This window comes from Brachyhypopomus gauderio, chromosome 7 (genome assembly GCF_052324685.1).
Source record: "Brachyhypopomus gauderio isolate BG-103 chromosome 7, BGAUD_0.2, whole genome shotgun sequence".
Taxonomy (NCBI): domain Eukaryota; kingdom Metazoa; phylum Chordata; class Actinopteri; order Gymnotiformes; family Hypopomidae; genus Brachyhypopomus; species Brachyhypopomus gauderio.
This window is the reverse complement of record NC_135217.1, coordinates 8,297,977-8,318,302: the sequence shown is the minus strand read 5'-3', so window position 1 is coordinate 8,318,302 and position 20,326 is coordinate 8,297,977. Positions and strand designations below refer to the sequence as shown.

The 20,326-nt window shown below is 43.7% G+C and overlaps 2 protein-coding genes and 1 pseudogene across 2 annotated transcripts; all 3 read right to left on the bottom strand.

The window, feature by feature from the left end:
• Positions 1-8: 8 nt before the first annotated feature.
• LOC143518718 (vasotocin-neurophysin VT 2-like) lies at positions 9-1,287 on the bottom strand. The gene is made up of 3 exons (XM_077011433.1): positions 1,134-1,287; positions 657-861; positions 9-501 (listed from the first exon to the last, which is right to left on the bottom strand). Exons 1-3 carry the CDS (start codon positions 1,254-1,256, stop codon positions 365-367), a joined length of 465 nt encoding a protein of 154 aa, XP_076867548.1. The 5' UTR covers positions 1,257-1,287; the 3' UTR covers positions 9-364.
• Positions 1,288-10,893: 9,606 nt separating this feature from the next.
• Positions 10,894-11,978, bottom strand: LOC143518366 (polyadenylate-binding protein 1 pseudogene; annotated as a pseudogene).
• An 890-nt stretch (positions 11,979-12,868) lies between these two features.
• On the bottom strand, positions 12,869-18,015 carry prdm12a (PR domain containing 12a). Its single transcript, XM_077010658.1, has 5 exons — positions 17,656-18,015; positions 15,783-15,973; positions 15,377-15,532; positions 15,026-15,140; positions 12,869-14,015 (listed from the first exon to the last, which is right to left on the bottom strand). The coding sequence occupies exons 1-5, from the start codon at positions 17,879-17,881 to the stop codon at positions 13,579-13,581; spliced, it is 1,125 nt and encodes a 374-aa protein (XP_076866773.1). The 5' UTR covers positions 17,882-18,015; the 3' UTR covers positions 12,869-13,578.
• Between the last annotated feature and the right edge of the window lie 2,311 nt (positions 18,016-20,326).

The following is a 20,326-nucleotide window of genomic DNA, read 5'->3' as shown; positions in this document are numbered from 1 at the left end:
CACACAAACCGTGTCAGAGCATTTTTATTTGCAGTATACTTGGTTGCTTGTATAGTGCAATTTCACTTTCACAGATCACAACATACTGCACCACAGTGCGTTGCAGCATATAGTGAACATTTAAATAAAACTAGAACATTCTTCACCCGTAAAAGACACTTTGTTTTACATGTAAACACATTTACTTGTAGTCTACCTTCGATATTAAGATTTTCGATGGTCGTGCCGTCTTTGTTCGTCTAATATGCGAGAGTGTGTGTGTGTGTGTGTGTGTGTGTGTGTGTGTGTGTGTGTGTGTGTGTGTGTGTGTGTGTGTGTGTTCGGGGTGGAGTAGGCTGTTGTGAGTGATCTCCAGGAACGGCGGTCAGTAAGGACTCCGTGCCCTGCTGAGCATGCGCAGAAGCAGCTCTCCTCGCGACGCTCCCATCAAGCTTCTGTTCATCTCCTCGTCGTCTCCTTGTTTATTCTCCTCCACACACTCTGGGTCCAGCACACAGCCGTCTAACCACACACACATTCAAATAAAGTCGCTTTCATTTGGAGTTAAAAGACGAGAACTGCCAGCCCATATCATCTGGGTGTCTCTGTATTACCAATGTGACAAAATCACACACAATATTTTCTTTATCACAAACAAGCGCGAAGATAAATGTTACCCGAGTGGCAGCAAACCCCCGGCGCGGCACAACGACCCTCCTCGGACCCGCACGCTTTCCCCCTGGAGTCGCACGGTGAAGGCAGGTAGTCTTCCTCCACGCAGCGCGCGCTCTCCGGGGAGCCCACGAGGCATCCCATACCCTCCCCGCAGCAGATCCCGGGGCCAAAGCACTGGCCCTTATCCGCGGGGCCACACGCTAAACACTGCACACACATCAGCAGGTGCACATCACCTCTTTGTTCTGAGCGTGAAATGGTGTGTTGCAAACTACATGTTCCCAAATGTGTAAACTTACTGTCAAATATCTGCGCGTAAAAGCGCGTGAGGTGCACAGGAAGGAAAACGTTTTGATCCCTACATCGCTTAGGCTTGTCGACAGTTCACTTCATATCAAAATCACAAGTCTAACACTATAGAACGAGCAAAACTTATATTTAGCACAAATAAACACAGTAAAAATAAGAAAGACCCGTACCTGTCTGGGCACCGCGTCCAGGAAGGAGCGCTTCCCTCCTCTGGGGCAGTTCTGGATGTAGCAGGCGGAGGAGAGTCCGAGTAAACCCAGAGTGCAGACCAGGGTCAGCGCCGACAACGCCATGGTGCCTGTAATGATGCCGATGACAGCTGGACTCGGAGTGATTACAGCCCTCATATTTATCCACACCGTCATCGGAGGATGTTTCTCTTCTACGTCATCATCTCGTCCCATTAAACCAATGCCAACAAATAAAAAAAACCGCGAACGGCTCTTCAGAGAAAGGGAAATATAATTACTTGGCACCTATTGCCCCATGTAATTACTATATACCTATTTTTCAGCAATTCAATCCAGGGACATGAGTGAGAGTGGCCGAAACGTGGTGGGAAGGTGTGCAGTAACACATCTGGACACCTGCGTCCAGACTCCAGCTGCTCTGTGTGTGAGTGGACGGTGAAAACAGGTTCAGTGTTTTGGCTCCGAGCTCCCAACACATCTGAAATGAAACCGAGCTCACCGGTGTGGTGCCGGATTCAGGACTCCGGTGCCAAACGCGTGCCAAAACACTTTCTGTGTAGATCCAAAAGATACCAAAGTTTTCACATTTTAGTCAACAATGAGGAAAATCGCTGATTTATAGTATAGAACAAAATGTTGCGGTACGAATTTTAATCGAAAGCCGAGGTATTCCCCTTTTTTAGTTCTGTACTGATCAAAAGAATTAGCATAGGACTATACGTTTCAGTCAACACGGAGCGTTTTATTTCAGGTTTTTATAACAGACATGTAAATGCATTATACATAAATTATATGGTGTTACATCCATGAAGTTTATGCAGGACACATAACCTGGTTATTCGTATCTGCATAGCTAAAATAATATGGCTGATATAATTTTGATCTAGAAGCCATATAATAAAAGTTACAAGGGTAATGCTTTTTTATGGCAGAAATGCATGCCCTCTTAATTCTGGTTACAGTGGTGTGTTACATCTGTGAAACGTACATATTGACTGTCTTCTGTTCTTCATCCTGCTAGACTTGTGTTACCTTTGATACAGTGAACCCCTACGTGCTCACTTCAACACGTTCACACCACTGGCACCTCTTGCTTGGTTGTTATAATCTTCAGCATCCGTCCTGTCACGTAGTCTGGGCTGGCTCACCTCTCACTTCATACAGTGTCACCACTGCAGAACCGCGTGACACGTCCCTCCCTAACACGGGAGCGCGCCCGTATGTGCAGGTCATGGCGCTTTAGTCTCCACACGGTTTAGTGGTGAACAAGCTTCATCCTCGACGCCGCGCAGTTCCGATCCTTCCGCCAGGGCCCGTCATGGCACAGTCAGGCAGAACACAGCGGAACTCATGTCTGCTTTCATTTACTTTGTTCTCAGTCGTTTTTGTTTACATCACTGCTGCATTCAATCCACTGTCAACACTAATGCTGTATTTAGGGCTTGTTTTTTGTTGTTTTTTGTTGTTAATCTCAGGGTTTGCTGGTTGGCCATTTGCTTTTGGGAGAGGAGTAGTATTACGAGGATGTGCTGCAGCTAACAAGTATTAAGAACAAAGCATGGACAAAATTTTGATTTCATAGGTGGGGGAGACACAAATGGCTTGAGAACTGGGGCGCGAGGTTTACCAGAACCGGCTTTTGAAAAAGTGTTAGAGGTTGTAGTTGTTGTAGCGTGGTAGAGGGTGGAAAAGTGGACCTGACTACCCAGGGCCCGAGTAGGGAGACGGGTCCATTTTGCTCTGTTACCTTATCACTGTTGACAGAGCACACTACATTAACTTTGTCATTTAAATAGGACTAACAAGTAATTAGAACAGAAATGTAAGCATTGATAGTGATACCTAAGTTCTATAGTTAGAAGTTTCATTATTTCCTGGGAGAAATGGCACCCTCGATGCGATCTGAGGTATGACGTTGGGTCGTGATGTTATGCTACTGCTGTCGTCAGGAGCTCTTCATCACTGCAATAGTGTAGGCAGCCTTGGGCTTTGGGAAAAGTGCCTTTCCTGGTTCACACTTTTCTTACCATACCAGTCTGAAACTGCCTTGTCTGAAACTGCCTTGAAACTTCTGGTGAATTGTAACCCTGTAGTTCTCTGTTGTTGAGGTTTGCGAGTGGTTTGTAGTAAACAGTCTTTTCCTCATACTGGCAGCTGGCACTCCTGTCAGTCTTTGTGCACCCTTTTGTGTCTTATTGATGTAGTCTTGATCTGGCCTGATCAGCTCATTTCCTTTGATCACAACTATTTAAACCACTTATTAAAAATGTACCAGACAATTGCATCTGATACGTGTGCTGTTTTATCCTTCACTCTGACCCGTGTGGCGTTTCAGGCATGACTCTGACGTGTGTGGTTTCAGCCATGTCTCTGACACATGTGCTGTTTCAGGCTTGTGTGTGTGTGTGTGTGTGTGTGTGTGTGTGTGTGTGTGTGTGTGTGCGTGTGTGTGTGTGTGTGTGTGTGTGTGTGTGCGCGGCGATGTGTGTACGTGTGTGTGTGTGTAAAAGTGTTTGGGTGTCTGTATGTGTGTGTGGGGTGTGTGTGTGTGTGTGTGTGTGTGTGTGTGTGTGCGTGCGCATTTGATAGTCTGGGGGGTTTGCGCATGTTAAAATCATGTGCAGAATTAGCTGCTATCTCATAAATAGTTCTTGATAATTTATTCACACAAACAAGAGCAATGCCTGTTCTAATTAATCTCAATATTCATGAATGGTGTCCAAATACCCAATAACTATGCAAGGTAGTGACAGTTTGGTTCTTGTCAAGTTAACTTTCATAATAAAACTAAAATGATTTGTGACCATTTTATCATTTCACTCTGCATTTGACCTTACAAGGTGACACTCAGACTGATGTTTAAAGCATGTTAATTAGGGACAGTTTGAAACAACAAAATCTCGGTCTGAATTGTCACTACTTAGCATATACAGAACAGTACATTTACATTAGAACCTGAGTGACAGTCAGTGTCAGACCACAACAGGAAATCACAAACAATTAGAGTCAGATAAAGGGCAAGACATGATGTGCCAGAAATCAGATGGTTGTTTGTGTGTGTGTGTGTGTGTATGTGTGTGTGTGTGTGTCAGTATATTCTTCAGATTGCTAAAGATTTTTTTAAGTTTCAGGATGCTAATCAATCAATCAGTAAATCAATCAAACAATCAATTAACAGGTTCAACACTTTATTGATTACAAAAGAAACCTGCAAAAAAGAAATATATAAGCAATTCTTGTGCACAACTGCTCATCTGATATACGGTAGTATGAAAAGTTTTGGGCACCCCTGATAATTTTCAGGATTTTCCTATAAATCATTGGTTGTTCAGATCAGCAATTTCAGTTAAATATATCGAACCCTGTGATATTTGAGAAGTGTAATGAAATTTATATATAGGTTTTACAGAAAGTGTGTAGTAGTTATTTAAACAAAATTAGGCATAACTGGCCTACCTTGTCATTTTATTGATTTGAATACCCATAGCACTAATTATTGGAACACATAATTTGTTTTGTAAGCTCATTGACCCTTGACCTACATTCACAGGTGAATCCAATTATGAGAAAGGGTTATGGTGGCCAACTGCAAGTTCTTCTCCTCTATGCGTCTTCTCTGAAGAGTGGCAACATGGAAGCCTCACAACTCTCACATGATCTGAAAACAAAGGTGGTTCACCGTTATGGTTTAGGCGAGGATACAAAAAACTATCTCAGAGATTTCAGCTGTCAGTTTCCACTGTGAGGAACATAGTGAGGAACATGGAAGACCACAGGCACAGTTCTAGTAAAGGCACCAAGTGGCAGGCCTAGAAACATCTCAGATAGGTTAGAGGCGCGTGATGGTGAGAAGAGTCATGGTCAACCCACAGAGCAGCTCCAAAGACCTACAACATCACTTTGCTGCTTTGCACTTTGCACAAGGAGAGGCTGTATGGGAGAGTAATGCAGAAGAAACCTTTTTTGTGAACATGCCACAAAGAGGGTCGTTTGAAGTACGCTAAAGCACATTTGGATATGCCAGCTTCATTTTGGAATAAGGTGCTGTGGACTGAAACTAAAATTGAGTCATTTGGTCATGATAAGGGGCGACATTCATGGTGGAAAAAGAACACAGCAGTCCAGGACAAACAGCTGCTACCTACAGTCTAATTTGGTGGTGGTTCCATCATGCTGTGGGGCAGTGTGGCCAGTACAGGTACTGGGAATCTTGTTAAAGTTGAGGCTCAAATGGATTCCAATCAATATCAGTGACAAAGTTGTAGTTGGGGCTGGATACTTCAACAAGACAACGAAAATTAGTGAAAATCTGTGGTGAGATTTAAAGCGGGCTGTCCATGCTCGGAAACCATCAAATCTGACAGAACTGGAGATGTTTTGTAAAGATGAATGGTCCAAAATACCTTTAACCAGAATCCAGATTTGCATTGAAAGCTGTAGGAAGTATTTAGAGGCTGTTATTTCTGTAAAAGGAGGATCTACTAAACATTGATGTAATTTTTCTGTCGGGGTTCCCTAATTTATACACCTGCCTAATTTTGTTTAAATAATTACTGCACATGTTCTGGAAATCCTATAAACTTAATTTCACTTCTCAAATATCACTGGGTTCATATGTTATGATATATTTAACTGAAATTGCTGACATGAATAGCCAATGACTTTTATAAAGGGAAATCATGAAAATTTTCAGGGGTGCCCAAACCTTTTCATACTACTGTAAATGGATTTAAATATTTATTATATAAATAGTATATGAAGTCCAAGTCATAAAATTTAAGCTGGGAATATGCAATGAAATCAAGCCAGGACACTGTAGTGTAAAATACATGTTTTTCAGGCAGAGGTCCACAAGGAAGATGTGATTGTAAAAATACAGTTGAAGCTTCATACACACACACACACACACACACACAGACCACTTTGTGTGGGAAACATTTACAAAAAGACAGCGATTGTTCTTCACCTCCAAGGGCATCTGTGACTCACACACCGCTGTTAGACTCTTTTTATTCCTGTTGCTGCTGTTTCAAAGAAAACACACACACACACACACACACACACACAGTAAGAAAGTAAGATTAAAACTTTTTCAACTAGCTTTCTTCTGCATATCTGATCTGAGCATGAAATATTTTCCTGCTGTCTTAACAGCAAAACGGCACAAAGCTCATCGACACCAAATGTGTTCCACTGAACGATCCCAACTACAGAGAGAGAGAGAGAGAGAGAGAGAGAGAGAGAGAGAGAGAGAGAGAGAGAGAGAGAGAGAGAGAGAGAGAGAGAGAGAGAGTTATATGCATTTCAATTTCTCATGTGGGTCAGGGTCATACAAATGAGTGAGTAAGAATCTAAAGGATCCTAGATTATGAATCCATAGCATTCAAACACACACCCCAGAAAATCCAATCATAAGAAGTGGGTGGAGGCCTTGCTGTTGAATGGACTTCATTCCAATTCCACACAGCACGTTCAGAGACAAAGCCACACTGGCATCCTCGCGCACAGCTTTTGCAAGGGGTCAACATCACCTGACCTTTAGGTTCTAAACAGATCACTAAAATTGCACAGCAGTTTCAGGAAGTAAGATCATAAAACACATCTTCCAGATGTATAAATTCCACCACCACCACCCCACCTCCTCTCTCCACACCAGTGTTGCGAATAACGCCGTTAAAAATAACGGCGTTAGGTAACGGCGTCATTTTGTCAGTAACGGAATAATATAATTAATTACTTTTCCTGTCGTTACAACGCCGTTGACGTTACTGGTCATTAAAAGCGGTGCGTTACTATATATCGATATACTAATGCGAGCGGACCGCTGCCCAGGCTAGTGAGGAGTAACAGATCCTGATTGGTCAGTTCTCCGTGTAACACCCGTTTAACTTAACAAGTCAGTAAGCGATTGGCTAAGGCAGCGTGATGATAGCCAATCAGAGCCAGTGTTTTTACACGCGCGCCGAAGCACGCGAGTAACACGACACAAACGAAGAAGAGGCCGGAAGAGCGTCAGGTGCAAGCCGAAGAAAATTTAGCATTTTCAAGGCGATATAAACATTATTTAAGAAAATACTTGAAGTTCCTGAATGTCTACCAAACTGGGTATTTGATTTATTTAATTAAGAATATAAGTTTAATTGTTAAGTTTACTTCTGTTGTGAACAAACCAGTTGTCTCAGGTGGAGAGAATTTAATTTAATTTCATAGATGTAAGTGCACTTTATATAGTGTAACTGTTTACTTTTGCTTTTTTTTTTTTTTTTTTACAAAGATTTGGGATTTTAAAGGATTTTATCCTGCACTCGTCTGTGGATGTGCAATAAATATCAAAAGTTAAACAACTTTCTGATCTACTCATTTCAACTGACTGTGAAAACTGCTTAAAAAAAACATAATTAATTGGCATATAACCTTTTTTTAACTGTAACGCAAATAGTTACTTTCCCTGGTAACGAGTTACTTTTATTATAGAGTAATTCAGTTACTAACTCAGTTACTTTTTTGAACAAGTAGTGAGTAACTATACCTAATTACTTTTTTAAAGTAACGTTCCCAACACTGCTCCACACACACACACACACACACCACCACCACCACCACCCCTAGTCTCTAGTACAGGGGTCACCAACGCGCCCGCGAGGACGTTATGAGTCGCCCGCGGGCTTGTTTTAAAAACAGCTCACTATATTGCCATGCACCAAAGCGCTGCATCGTTTATGTTTTTGCTGCTATTAGCGGTTGCTAGCGGTCTTCCCGCTTAGCAATTGACATGCGCACATGAACCCAACAACCGCAACCCCCCCCCCCCCCCCCCCCCCCCGCTCAACAACTTTTCGTTTCGTTAATTGGTATCCAAGTAGTAGCTCCCAACTTCAAAAAGGTTGGTGACCCCTGCTCTAGTACTAGTTTGTTTTTCTCGTTTTCGTTTAATCCTGTTGACCTTGGCTTGCTCACTGGGGGCTAGGACTCGGCACTTGTAAAGCTGCTTTGTAACAACAACTGTTGTAAAAAGCGCTATATAAAAAATTGATTTGATTTGATTTTCTACTTATTGCCGACTGTTTAAGCTTAGCCATTAAAATAAAAATAAAAAACCCAAAGGCCATAAAAAAATGCGTGTCACTGACTCGCTGCTGCCACTCTGTGGTGAAGAGTGAGTATGGCACATCAGAATAAAGTTACATTTTATGAAACCCAAGGGTGAAAGTTGGGGTTAGTTCCGTTACCGTTAATGATGAAGCATATAAAGAAAGAGGCGTGTGCGATAGATTAGATGCAGTATGTTATATTTTGCAGCATGTATAAGATGTCATTCAGAACCTATTGGGGACTTTTGCCAGCCGAATCCTCCAGATGTTTCGTAATTCTCCATATCCATACATGCTGGTATGGACCCTGTATTCGGAGTTCGTTAACGTACTTCTTGGAGTCGTTAAGGGGTGAAAACGTAGGTCATGGACCGGTGAAAATCGTCCAACGTAGATCAACAACAATAAGAAATTTAAGATTCTAATTGATGGCTTAGTGGTAGAGGATATTGAGAGTGGCTGGTGTGTCAGTGGAGGACACTGTGTTTCTGAGGAACTTTGGCGTTGAAAGGGGGTTTCTAAGTTTGCTCAGTACACGGCAAGTTTTAAGCTTCGGGTTCCCTCTAGTGGACAACAAGTGTCTCTGCATTCAAGTTTCTATTCAAATTTCTACCGGCCCACTGCCTATGTCATAAAATCAATGATGCGGCCCACCAGCACCCGCTATTTTAGAAATAAGTCAGAAGATGGCAGTGACACACCCCACCTCCCTTCACAAGCAAACACAGGAAATCCCTTTTTTAATTTATAATGAAATAAATGAGATAATTTGCATAAATTAGAAAATGGTCGGTCCCCACACACTTTCACTTTACCAAATCTCAGGGTTGCCAACTCTCACGCATTGAGCGTGAGACACACGCATTTGACCGTTTTCACACGCTCACACGCCACACTTCCGATTTCTCACGCCGCAAAAAAAAATCTAGTTTATTTACCTCAGATCCACATCTATGATTCAATGAGTTACTAGTTCGCTCTGGCGCCAACCACTGGCGATCGATTGATCGCGACATAATACTTATATAATACTTATATAATACAAATAATAATTTGTGTCCATTTTACGTTCCCACCAATATAGACTTAACCTTAAATTCTATAGTCATCTGAACACCAGAACACCTCTTAAAAATGCTTCCCTGTAAAAAGTGATGGTCAGAACGCAGATAAATCCTTCACAAGGTTTATAGACATATATTCCACTCTAAAGTTTGCTAGACTCACCTCATCAAGCTGTCTAATATGTCCTTCAGTGTAGCGTTTTCATTTGCATGTAACGATGGGTATTTGTGTACGTCTGTGTGCGTGCTCATGTCTATGTGTGTGTGTGTGTGTGTGTGTTTACATTCTTGTTTTCAGCCTAGTCATCTGCTGATCATGATTTCCTCACATGAATGCAGGGATGTTTCGTAGCAATTACAAGCGGATTTCTGCATATCATATTTTTGTTAGTTTCATGTGTATCTATAGTGTGTAAGGCTAATTATATAGACCGAGGATGCAGAAGTCTGAGCTCAGCCAATGAGATTACAAAGACCTAGAATTCACCAGAATGCCATACTTTAGCTTTCATCATTTTTAGGGCTTTTTTAAAAACTTGAATTCCTGCCCTCTCCCCCTACAGTGCAGACTGGGGACATCATCAGGGATACACAGTTATTACCCAGAATAGCTCTTCATCATGTTAGCTAGACCCAGGCCCTGCCTCTCCTCTCAAGGCCTGTGTGCGTGTCGTCATTACATCAACTGTTTTCTGTTTTTTTTCCCTCATGCCGTCAAGATTTCAGCTGTTCCACCCATTTTGATGTGTAAGCCCAGTTGTGACCCCACTTCACACTTCTAATTCTACTACCACCTCCCTGGTTCATGTGTTGAACCTCGACTTTTAAAACTCTTGCTGAATAAGAATTTTCTTAAACACAGATAAACCTGAAATTATGCTAGACTCCAAATCCCAAGTCTCCATATTACCCAGTTTTGCTATTAAAGGCAACCTTGATTCTATGCTTGAGTTCTGTTCTGAGTGTCTCTAGAGGTCCGTATCTCCTGCCTCACACACTCTGCTTTCTCTCATCTCAACATTATTACCCATCTTCACCCTTCTCTAAATGTTAATGATGCTAACCCTCTCGTTCATGCCTTCATCTGTTATTGACTATCGTAATTGCATCTTTGTAGGTCTTCCTCCCAACAATCTGAACAGATTTCAGTACATTAAAAACTTCGCCGATAGAGTACTGACACAGACAGGGAGGTCTGCTCATATTCCTCCTGCTACCTCCTGAATCAGTTACGCTGGTTAACCATCTCATAATTTATTGAAAATCAAATCCTCTTTCTTACATTCAATGCTCTGCATGTTCCTGTTTATCTGTCTGCACTCTTTCATCTGTAGAACCATCTTAGATCTTCTGGAATACTAGGTTGTCTTCTACATATGTGGCAGTACATTTAGTGCTGATACACAGAGACTGAGGGACACAGCCTGCACCAAATCCTTCAATTCTTATTATATACAGTATCTCCAAGCTGTATTCAGAGATACATGAAAGGTATATTATCTGCCCTTACAACATAAATATATATAACATTTTATAACATTTTTTATTATTTTTTTGGAGCAATTACATTCAGTTCAGGAATCTTCACAATGCTGGCACAACATCTGGATGTTTTAATACCCTCCCACTCCCAGTGAAGCAAGTTTCCTGTCCCTGGGCCTAGAGGTAGAGCAGCTTGGTGGCCACGATGCGCCCGTTCATCTCCGACACCACCTTGGCTGCGGCCACCGTCCATCATCACCTTGGCACTGGTGATGGTTCCAAAGGGTGAGAACTCTTTGCGCAGGCGTTCATCATCGATACCGTCGTCCAGGTTCTTTACATAGAGATTAACGCCCTGGTAGCGGGTCACGCGGTCCTGCTTCATCGGCTCAAACATCCGCTTCAGCTCCGTCTGCCGCTCCACTTTCTTCTGAGCGCGGCTTACGTAGATGAGCTTGCCGTTGAGCTCCTTCCCGTTCATCTCGTCTACGGCCTTCCGAGCATCCGCTGTCGTCAGTCATAACACGGATGCTCATCGCGTTGCCATATTTGCTGAAGACCTCCTTCAGTTTTTCATCGTCCATGTCTTCGCATAAGTTTTTGATGTATACATTGGTGAACTGCTTGGCCCTGGCCACGCGCTCTGCCTCACGCTCTTTGCGAGATTTGAAACGCCCCATAAACACTTTTCTGTCATTGAGCAACATGCCGTTCAATTTCTCAATGGTTCTCTCGGCTGCCTCCTGCGTGTCAAAGTGCACAAAGCCGTACCCTTTTGAACCGTTCTCATCACAAACCACCTTGCAGGACAAGATGTTGCCAAAAGCAGAGAAGGTGTCATAATGGGCCATGTTGTCAATTGACTTGTCCAGGTTCTTGATGAAGACGTTGTCCACCCCACTCTTCCTCAGCGACGGGTCGCGCTGAGACCACATGATGCACACAGGTCTCCCCTTGATCACATCAAAGTTCATGGTGTCCAACGTATGCTCGGTGTCCGCGGGTTGTTGGTAGTTAACGTAGGCGTAGCCCAGTGAGCGCCGGGTGATCTTCTCCCAGCACACCCGAATGGACAGGATGGTTCCGGCGGTGCTGAACTTCTCATACAGCATGGCCTCGGTCACGTCCTGGTGGAGGTCCCCGACGTACAACGAGACCATGGCATATCTAGGTGCGCTGGGGGTCATCTTGGGCCGACTCGTCCGGTCACGGTCAAGGTCGTTTAGCGAAACAAGTTTTTTACCAAGAATTTACGAGGGTCGACGCTTGTAGACCAGCTAGACTATTTGAACGCCAATTCAAACGGCTACTATTCTAAAAAGTGACTTAACATTTTTCAAATCCTCGCGTCGTTTAAAATGTCTTTAAAAGAAAGCGCCACTACATAATAATGGGTAACGTAACAACCAAGACCTCGACACTCGGCCGGGCCTCTAGTTGGGCCTGTTGCTGACGCCACTAGCTCCACAGCAACGTGTGGTTCGTTAGCTGCTGCGCTGGGTCTCTGTCATAAACCCGGTTCAGTTGGCGTCGTTCAGATCCTGCACTAACAGTCGGGATTTCGGCCAACATAAATATGCTTTTGACAGTATGTGAGTGCTTTTTTTATATAACATTCTGCAGGGTTGGCAACTCTCACGCATTGAGCGTGAGACACACGCATTTGACCATTTTCACACGTTCTCACGCTACACTTCCGATTTCTCATGCCGAAAAAAAAAATCTAGTTTATTTACCTCTGGTCCACATCTATGATTCAATGAGTTACTAGTTCGCTCTGGCGCATGATCTTGAAAAGATGGCAACCCTGAAATCTGGCCTTCATTTCAAAAACTATAGACACCCCTGGCTTAATCGAACACATTAAAAGGCCCAAATGTTTTGGGTTTTTTTAATGGTTTAACATTACAGGCACCTTATGCACAACTTGGTTTAATGAAAAGCAACATATCTATGAAGCTCTGAGAAGATCATGAAGTTATCGTTTTATTTTAAACTTAAAATTGCTAATAAAAGAAATAGATGCCAAGCATTGCCTATGAAGCAGGCTCACTGACCTTTATTAACAATAAAGGAAACATACATTAACATATTTACAACAGACACACAGATAATGTGATATTATTTTTCATGTTATGTAGCAAAGAGGCTTCAGTGTTTTAGTACAGCATGGACACATATTCTCAATTCATATGATCTACATTTATTTTACTGTCTTCATAGTTCTGTCAAACCTACCACATCATTGAATGAACATAAATTTATCTTTGTTAACGGGTATTTATTTTGTCATCGCAATTTGCATTTTCTAAAGACAACCTGTTCACATCGTACAATAATCTTTATTAGGCTAGAAAGGACAGACATTGACATATACTATAGTACTACTGTATAGTATACTATGTATACTATAGTATTGATTACTAGGCTCAGTTTTAAGGCATTTAGTGAGATGTGGAGAGTATGCAGACCTGTTCAGGCCACAGTGATCAGCAGGTCATTGACTGTCTTTGTTCCTAGTGTCTGAGAAAACATCTGAACTGTCTGGAGCTGTAGATCCTCGCCGTGGCCATGTCATCTTCTGCGACTTGGGCCTTAGCAACACCCAAAAGTCCACTGTAAATGACCGTTCATTCATTTCATCACGTCACATCTGACCGACGGGCAGGACCTGCGGCCCCCTGCTACCGTATTCATTGACTCACGATGTGTCACATTTGGTGAAGGATTAAAGTGCAACGTTGTTCACGCGTCCGGCCAAATTGTCTCACGCGCCGCCCCCGCGCCTCAGAGCACCATGGTGGCTATGTGGTGGACCAGGGGCAGCGGCTGGGCCACGGACCCCGGCGAGGGCGTCTGCGGAGGGGGAGGCGAGGGGTGCCGGGCCTCGAGGGCCCCGCCGGCCGGCCGGTGCCTGGCGCTCTTCTGGTGCGCCCGCAGCCCCGCCAGCTGCGAGTAGGCGCTCTGGCACACATGACACTTGTAGGGGCGCTCGCCCGTGTGCAGGCGCACGTGGTTACGCAGCGTGGACGACTGGCTGAAGCGGCGGCTACAGAAGCGGCAGACGAAGGGCTTGTCCAGCGTGTGGATGCGCATGTGCGAGCGCAGGTTGCTGCGCGAGTTGAAGCCGCGGTGGCAGATCACACAGCGCATGCGGCTGGCCGTGCACGAGGACGACGTGGAGAGGGACGCCGGGCCGGCACCGTCGCACGGGTGGCCCTCGTCTGGGAACAGGATGAAAAGGATTTGAGTCAGAAACGTCTGTTTAAAGAATGTTAGAAGATAGTTGATATGCCAAAATTAAATATTTTAAAGTGTTGGATATATGTTATTACATTTTATGTGGGCATTGTACTAGCAGGTTACATTACTGCATTGTTACATTGGTTACAATATTGCATTGTTACATTGGTTACAATATTGCATTGTTACATTGGTTACATTACTGCATTGTTATATTGGTTACATTACTGCATTGTTATATTGGTTACATTACTGCATTGTTATATTGGTTACATTATGCTGAATGGACGTTATAGTGTAAATTACATTTGGGATGCATATTGGCTCAGCTATGTCAGACTATAATTACAATTCTATTGGACCAGTGAGGCTAATTAGCTTTGAGGGGTGAGGTCGGGATGCCAGACCTCACCATTGAGCCCTCTGGAGGTGTGGTGGGCTTAATTCAGTGAAACACAGACGAAGGGAGATGCCTGAGAACATCGGCGCAGATGGAAATTCTGAAGTGAGGGGGACCAAGCTGTACGATGTCAATATAAATCTGGAGGGGACATGTCCCCCCCGTCCCCAGTGCCATCTGCACCCCTGCCTGAGAATAGCTCGCAATGGTGGGGTTGTGGGAATGATTTAAGGGGGCTGCACCCTGTGTGTAGCTCTGGTGGACTGTCATAGGCTAAGCTTAAAGGAGAAATAATCAAATCAAAACGCTATGCCACAAGACACCAGTAGAGGGCCTACTAATTCCAAGATAAGAATCTACAATGACAGCAAAAGGGCGGACTAATTATGTAATTAATGCTCTGAGGCTAATGACTGTTATCAGCGCCGTACACGCCCGAATACATACCAATCCAACACACACACACACTCAACTCATACTCAACACCATCTCTCCTCTAATCTTATCCCTCTCTCGTACACACACACACACACACACACACACACACACACACACACACACACACACACACACACACACACACACATTTACCATTTCTGTTCTTTTTCTGGTGCTCATCCTCGATGCCCGGAACACCAGGGATACCCAGGAAGGTGTTGTGGGAATTTCCGTACCAAACGAGCAGCTCGTGTTCGGGAGGAATGGTCTAAGCGAAAACAGAAGTTACAAAACAAAAATTAGTCCACAATAATAAAAGGTTCTCGTGTCCGGTTACATTCTTTAGTGTCAATGATGGAACCACGCATTCGGTATTAGATCGATAATGATTGCTTGTTTCAGCGTAAATTACACTGATGTAAAGGTAAAAATGACATTTTTGGTCAAGTGCATCAGGCCTAGTCAGTGCAGGCCCCTACAGAGGTAAAGATGCGGGATTCAAACCTCCACAGCCTTGTAGAAGATGCTGCTACCGATCTGCACCACCTCTAGGTTCTGCTCCTGCTCGTTGCGCGCGCACTTGATGTAGGTCATCCAGCTGCGCTGGTCCTCCTGGCTCGCGTCGATGAAGCAGCGCACGGTACCGTCCTCGTTGAACACCTGCCAGCACGCGCACAGCACGCGCACAGCACACACAGGTCTTTACTGTCGCGCTCAGGAGCAGCTCACGAGAATGCTTCTAAAAGGGTTTGGGGTACCGCTAAACACTCTTTTTGTTTGATTGGTTGTTGTTGTTTTTTACAGAAATTACAAAACCTCCACATATCACAGAACCGAGTATCGGAGTCCTTTTAGTTGTGAATTAGCGGGCTGAACCGTACAGGTGAATGCGCATCATGGCGGGTCTCACCTCCCACATCAGGTTGTTGTTCTTCAGCAGGTCCACGTGTTGGGGGGACACCACCCGGCCGGTGAACGGACCCATCTCGGTACCGGCTTTAATCCACGTCTTGGAAAAAATGCCCAGCCCCTCCCCCGGGATTGAACTCTGGGCGATGATGACCTCACTGGGCAGGACCAAACTGGACAACTTCTGGACCTCTGGAAGACAAACACAGAGACGGTGGTGTTGATACTGCATGTCCACAAGCAGCTTTAACAGATATATTTAATGGTGATGTGATAGATTGTTAAGCTTTTCACAATTTCCCGTAAAACACTCGCTCAGTGTTTCATATCATTTTAACTATTATATTATATTGGTTTATATGCTACAATGTAACACAAATAAAGACGATGAGTGGATAAAAATCGTTTCCTATAATTCTACTCCCAATTAGAAACCGGTGCACAATGTGATAAAATGTTTTACAGAAATGTTACATTCAATTTTCTCATTTTAATTTTAGTCACGAAATATTACATGCAGGTATTTACCCATGGTTAATTCAATTAAACGGATAAAATACCGCTAAACGTGGGGAGGGAAATTCTTCAGAAAACGAGCTCAGATTCGTTCAAGGGCTTAAAGAATGACACTCGCCTTTCTTTAATGTAACAGCCAAAGAATTTTTATTCGCAGGGACGAAAAGACGGGCTGAAAGAGGTTAAATGCTCCGCTATTACTCCAGCTCCAGCGATTTGTTATGCTTCCCGACGATATTCATTACTTTCAACTGGAAAGGAACGGCTAATTCCAAATTCATTATCCTTTTAAGAACTTTGTAGCAATAAATTTGCCCTGAATGAAACGAGAGCTTGTTTAAAGGACCCAGGAATTTCACAAACAAAAAAAGATGGAAAGGCGATTAGATGGCTGACATGGTGTGAATGGCAGTAGAATTAGCCTTCACGCCGCATTATTGGACCAACAGGCATCTTTTCAGCACGGAGAACAAGAAAAGCCCAAGAGTCCAATAGCTGTCAGAAGAGGAAAAGAGACTGTCCAGAGATTGATGAATGCGAGATAAAACCCGGGACATCTAAAAGAAAAGGAACTTTTCTCTCGCCTCGGTTTAACTGGAAGCTTTCTCAGGTCAAGCACAAAGTTAACCAAATGAATTTAATACCCTTCTTCTTTAGTCAGCAGCAGTTACACGCCTAACAAGTCTCTAAACGCAGGTCCAGCAGCACCAAGCGGGTTCAGGCGCTAAATGCTTGGGAAGAATAGAGACAAAATGGGGGGGAACGAGAGAACAGTAATGGGAAAGTCACCGGGACCTTGGGAAGAAATTTAGAACAGTGGGTGAGAGTAAATTCTCTCTTTCTCTGTTCATTACCTTTGCCAGCGGGGCCCGTAGTAGGTGAAACCCAGCAGAACTTTATGAAACACGGACCCATTTACGCCCTTTAGCGTGAAGACGTTACAAGCCAGCAGGTCCGGCCAGAGGAAATCGCGTGCGTGGATAGTACTTTTACTGGTTTTAATTATTTTATTAGGTAATAAAATAGTGATATGTCATCGGAAGATATGTAAAAAGGCAAAACACATAAAACAAAAGACTTACTCTATTAATCAATTTTACTAGAGGTCTTTTTTAATAATCTGCATGTTTATGGGTGAAAAATTTGCACAAATGTGTCAGTTGTATAGAAATGTTTGCGCAACAGTAAAACTAAACACTGCTGTCGGAACCGTCTGTAAACCTTAGTTTTACATTTTCGCGTTTAAACTCGAAACACGCGGCAAAACAGAAATGGCAAGAACTTTGGTTTTCACCTTTAAGTTGACTAATAAAACTGCACGATAAGAACTGAAATACTGATGTGGAGTGGCAGCTTACCTCCAGCGAAAGACTGGGCCAGGACCTCGGCGGTGAAGGCGGTTCTGGGACTGACACTGGTGTGAATGTGCTTGTCTTCCGACGGATGGTCGCCCAGTGCGTTTCTCCATCTTCCATACAGAAAACTGTGCAGAATATCGGACGTGATTATTTCACACAAGGAGTGACTTTGAGGTTTAAATCTCGACTTCATCATCAGTTCTTCTGCGGGTAACACCGATCCCATGGCGCTGGGTTCGTTTCTTCAGAGCGACGGTGGGTCCGCAGAGTGAAATGTGAGGAAAAGGTACTCCTTCTCTTAGGACGGCCAGATCGAAAATGTTCCGTTCTCAAGCCAGGGTGCACTTATATGTAGCCGGTCTGACCCCTTTCTAATTAGTTATTAATGGTACTCCCGTCCTCTATAGACTTACTCCCTTTGAAAGAAAAAGTCTTTATGCTGGGGGCCACCCCCTCTTGAAGCGCGCAGTGTGTGTGTGTGTGTGTGTGTGTGTGTGTGTGTGTGTGTGTGTGTGTGTGTGTGTGTGTGTGTGTGTGTGTGTGTGTGTGTTTAGAGATTGAGAGAGAGAGAGAGAGAGAGAGAGAGAGAGAGAAGCCTAATTATCCATGAAGTACCCGTGGTCTCACACACATATCCAGACAGGAGCTTGCCACCTGTATATGACACCTTTTTGCTGACAAATTTATCTTGTTTCGCAAAAGGTGCAGCACCAATTCTAATGAGAGCTTAAAAGTGCTCTTCGGTTTTTAAGAACAGCACTGTACGTAAAAAAACGTAATCTAGATTCTCATTCATTTGAGTTTCAGATAGGCTACAAGATCCTGATATTACACTAGAATTGTGTTGCTTTCCAAAAACGTGACGTTAAAATGCGCAAGATTATCCAATTAACGACCGTCAACTTTCTCTAATTTGTTATAACAACAAATATACCGACATTATATCATTTCATAATTAAGTACATCAACGAACGATTCGCCACACAGTCCGAACATTTTCCAGGTACCTCGTTATCTTTTGACATTAGGACTCTTATGGGGTCCTGAGAGCTTCTTCCGCATGTTTTCTCATGAATGTAGCGTTGGCTGTATACGGGGTAATTGTTTGGCCTTTATAATGATATCCATAGCCCAAAGAGAAGATGCTGTATGGTATTGTCCTCGCCTCCGCTGGGACCAACGCTGTGATGTGCGGGGTAGGGGGATTCATATTCATACAGGGATTCATATTCATACAGGCTGCAGCGATCACTCACACTGTGCAAGTGTCCGGCTGTATATGTATTCATCTCTTCGTCGCAGATGTGATTCTCTGTTTCGCTCAATCGGATGGACAGTTTTTTTAAACGAGCACTTTCCCTCGGCTCTAGCGGGGAGAACGTCTTTATTTCATCTCGGCCGCAAACTCGCGCCAATGAAAAGTGGCGCAAATCAATCTTGCACGGTGTTGTGAAGACGATCCGACGTCCATGCAAGCGAATAACGAAAGGACGAGCAGAGTGTTGGCAAGTTGGTGTCTGAAGTTGCTTCTCCATGGAGAAAATATGTTCCTATATTTCCATTTAGTTGGATTCTCGAGAACGTGTTGGCTAATGCACTTTAAGGTGAGTTTAAAAGTCGCCAAAATGGGTTTGTTCAACGTGTGTTCAACATAAAAGCAGCGTTTCTCCATCATACTTACCCTTAAAATTATTGTTCAAATGGTCTGAGGAATTATATATGTTATATTAATGGATAGGTTATCTTCGTAGTCAACAACAAAGTTGTTTGCAGGTCACTCACGCATTATCACATAAGACAATATAAAAAGGCAATTGTTTTAACAGCCCAGATACAGGCGAATGCATTCCTGTTAGCACCCAGTTTAAATTGTTACTACTACAAACTGGACATCAATTAATTGCAAATAAATATTCATCTCATGAACGCCAGTTAACACAGGAATAATTAACGGAATTAGTGCATATATTTCACTGTATGTGAGAGCGAGAAAGAGCGCTTTTAAAAGAGTTACAATACTGAACGTATAATGTTGCAGTGGCCAGTCATTATCATTTGGTGTCTAGCAGATATGAGCCGCCATCCTTTGGGGAAGCATTTGTTAGCCATTAAAAAGAGATTAAGGTGTGTGGCAGCGTGGAGGGTGCAGCGGTGGATCATCTTATCTGCGGGGAGGTGAGAGGCTTCATCGTCCCCCCCCCCGTGAGGACGGCATACAACACCTGCTTACCGCACCAGGGGATCAGTTTGAGAAACACACCTCAAACATTTGAACATTACAACAGCATGAAACTACAGAAATGGCACTTTATCTTGCATCGTTTCAAATAGATTAAATTGTGATTGACATTTTTGTGGGGCTGTTTTTATTGTTTTAATCAGAAAACGTAATCGATTAGGTGAGGTAACCCAACAACCTCACCGGATGTGTTAGGTGATGTTTTTATTTCTTCAACGTGATCAGTACAAATGAGCCACGTGGTCTTCCCTGTGCACTTATTTCACACCTCGCGGAGGGGCGGCACGTTAATAACGGGAGGAGGAAAACCAAGGCCTGCATTTGGGAACAGCTGCAGGCTGCCGTCGGGGGACGGAGGCGGGGGACAGATCGGGGGACGGAGGCGGGGGCCGCAGGGGTTGCTGCCCCGCCAGTGAAGCCCCCTGTTGCGTG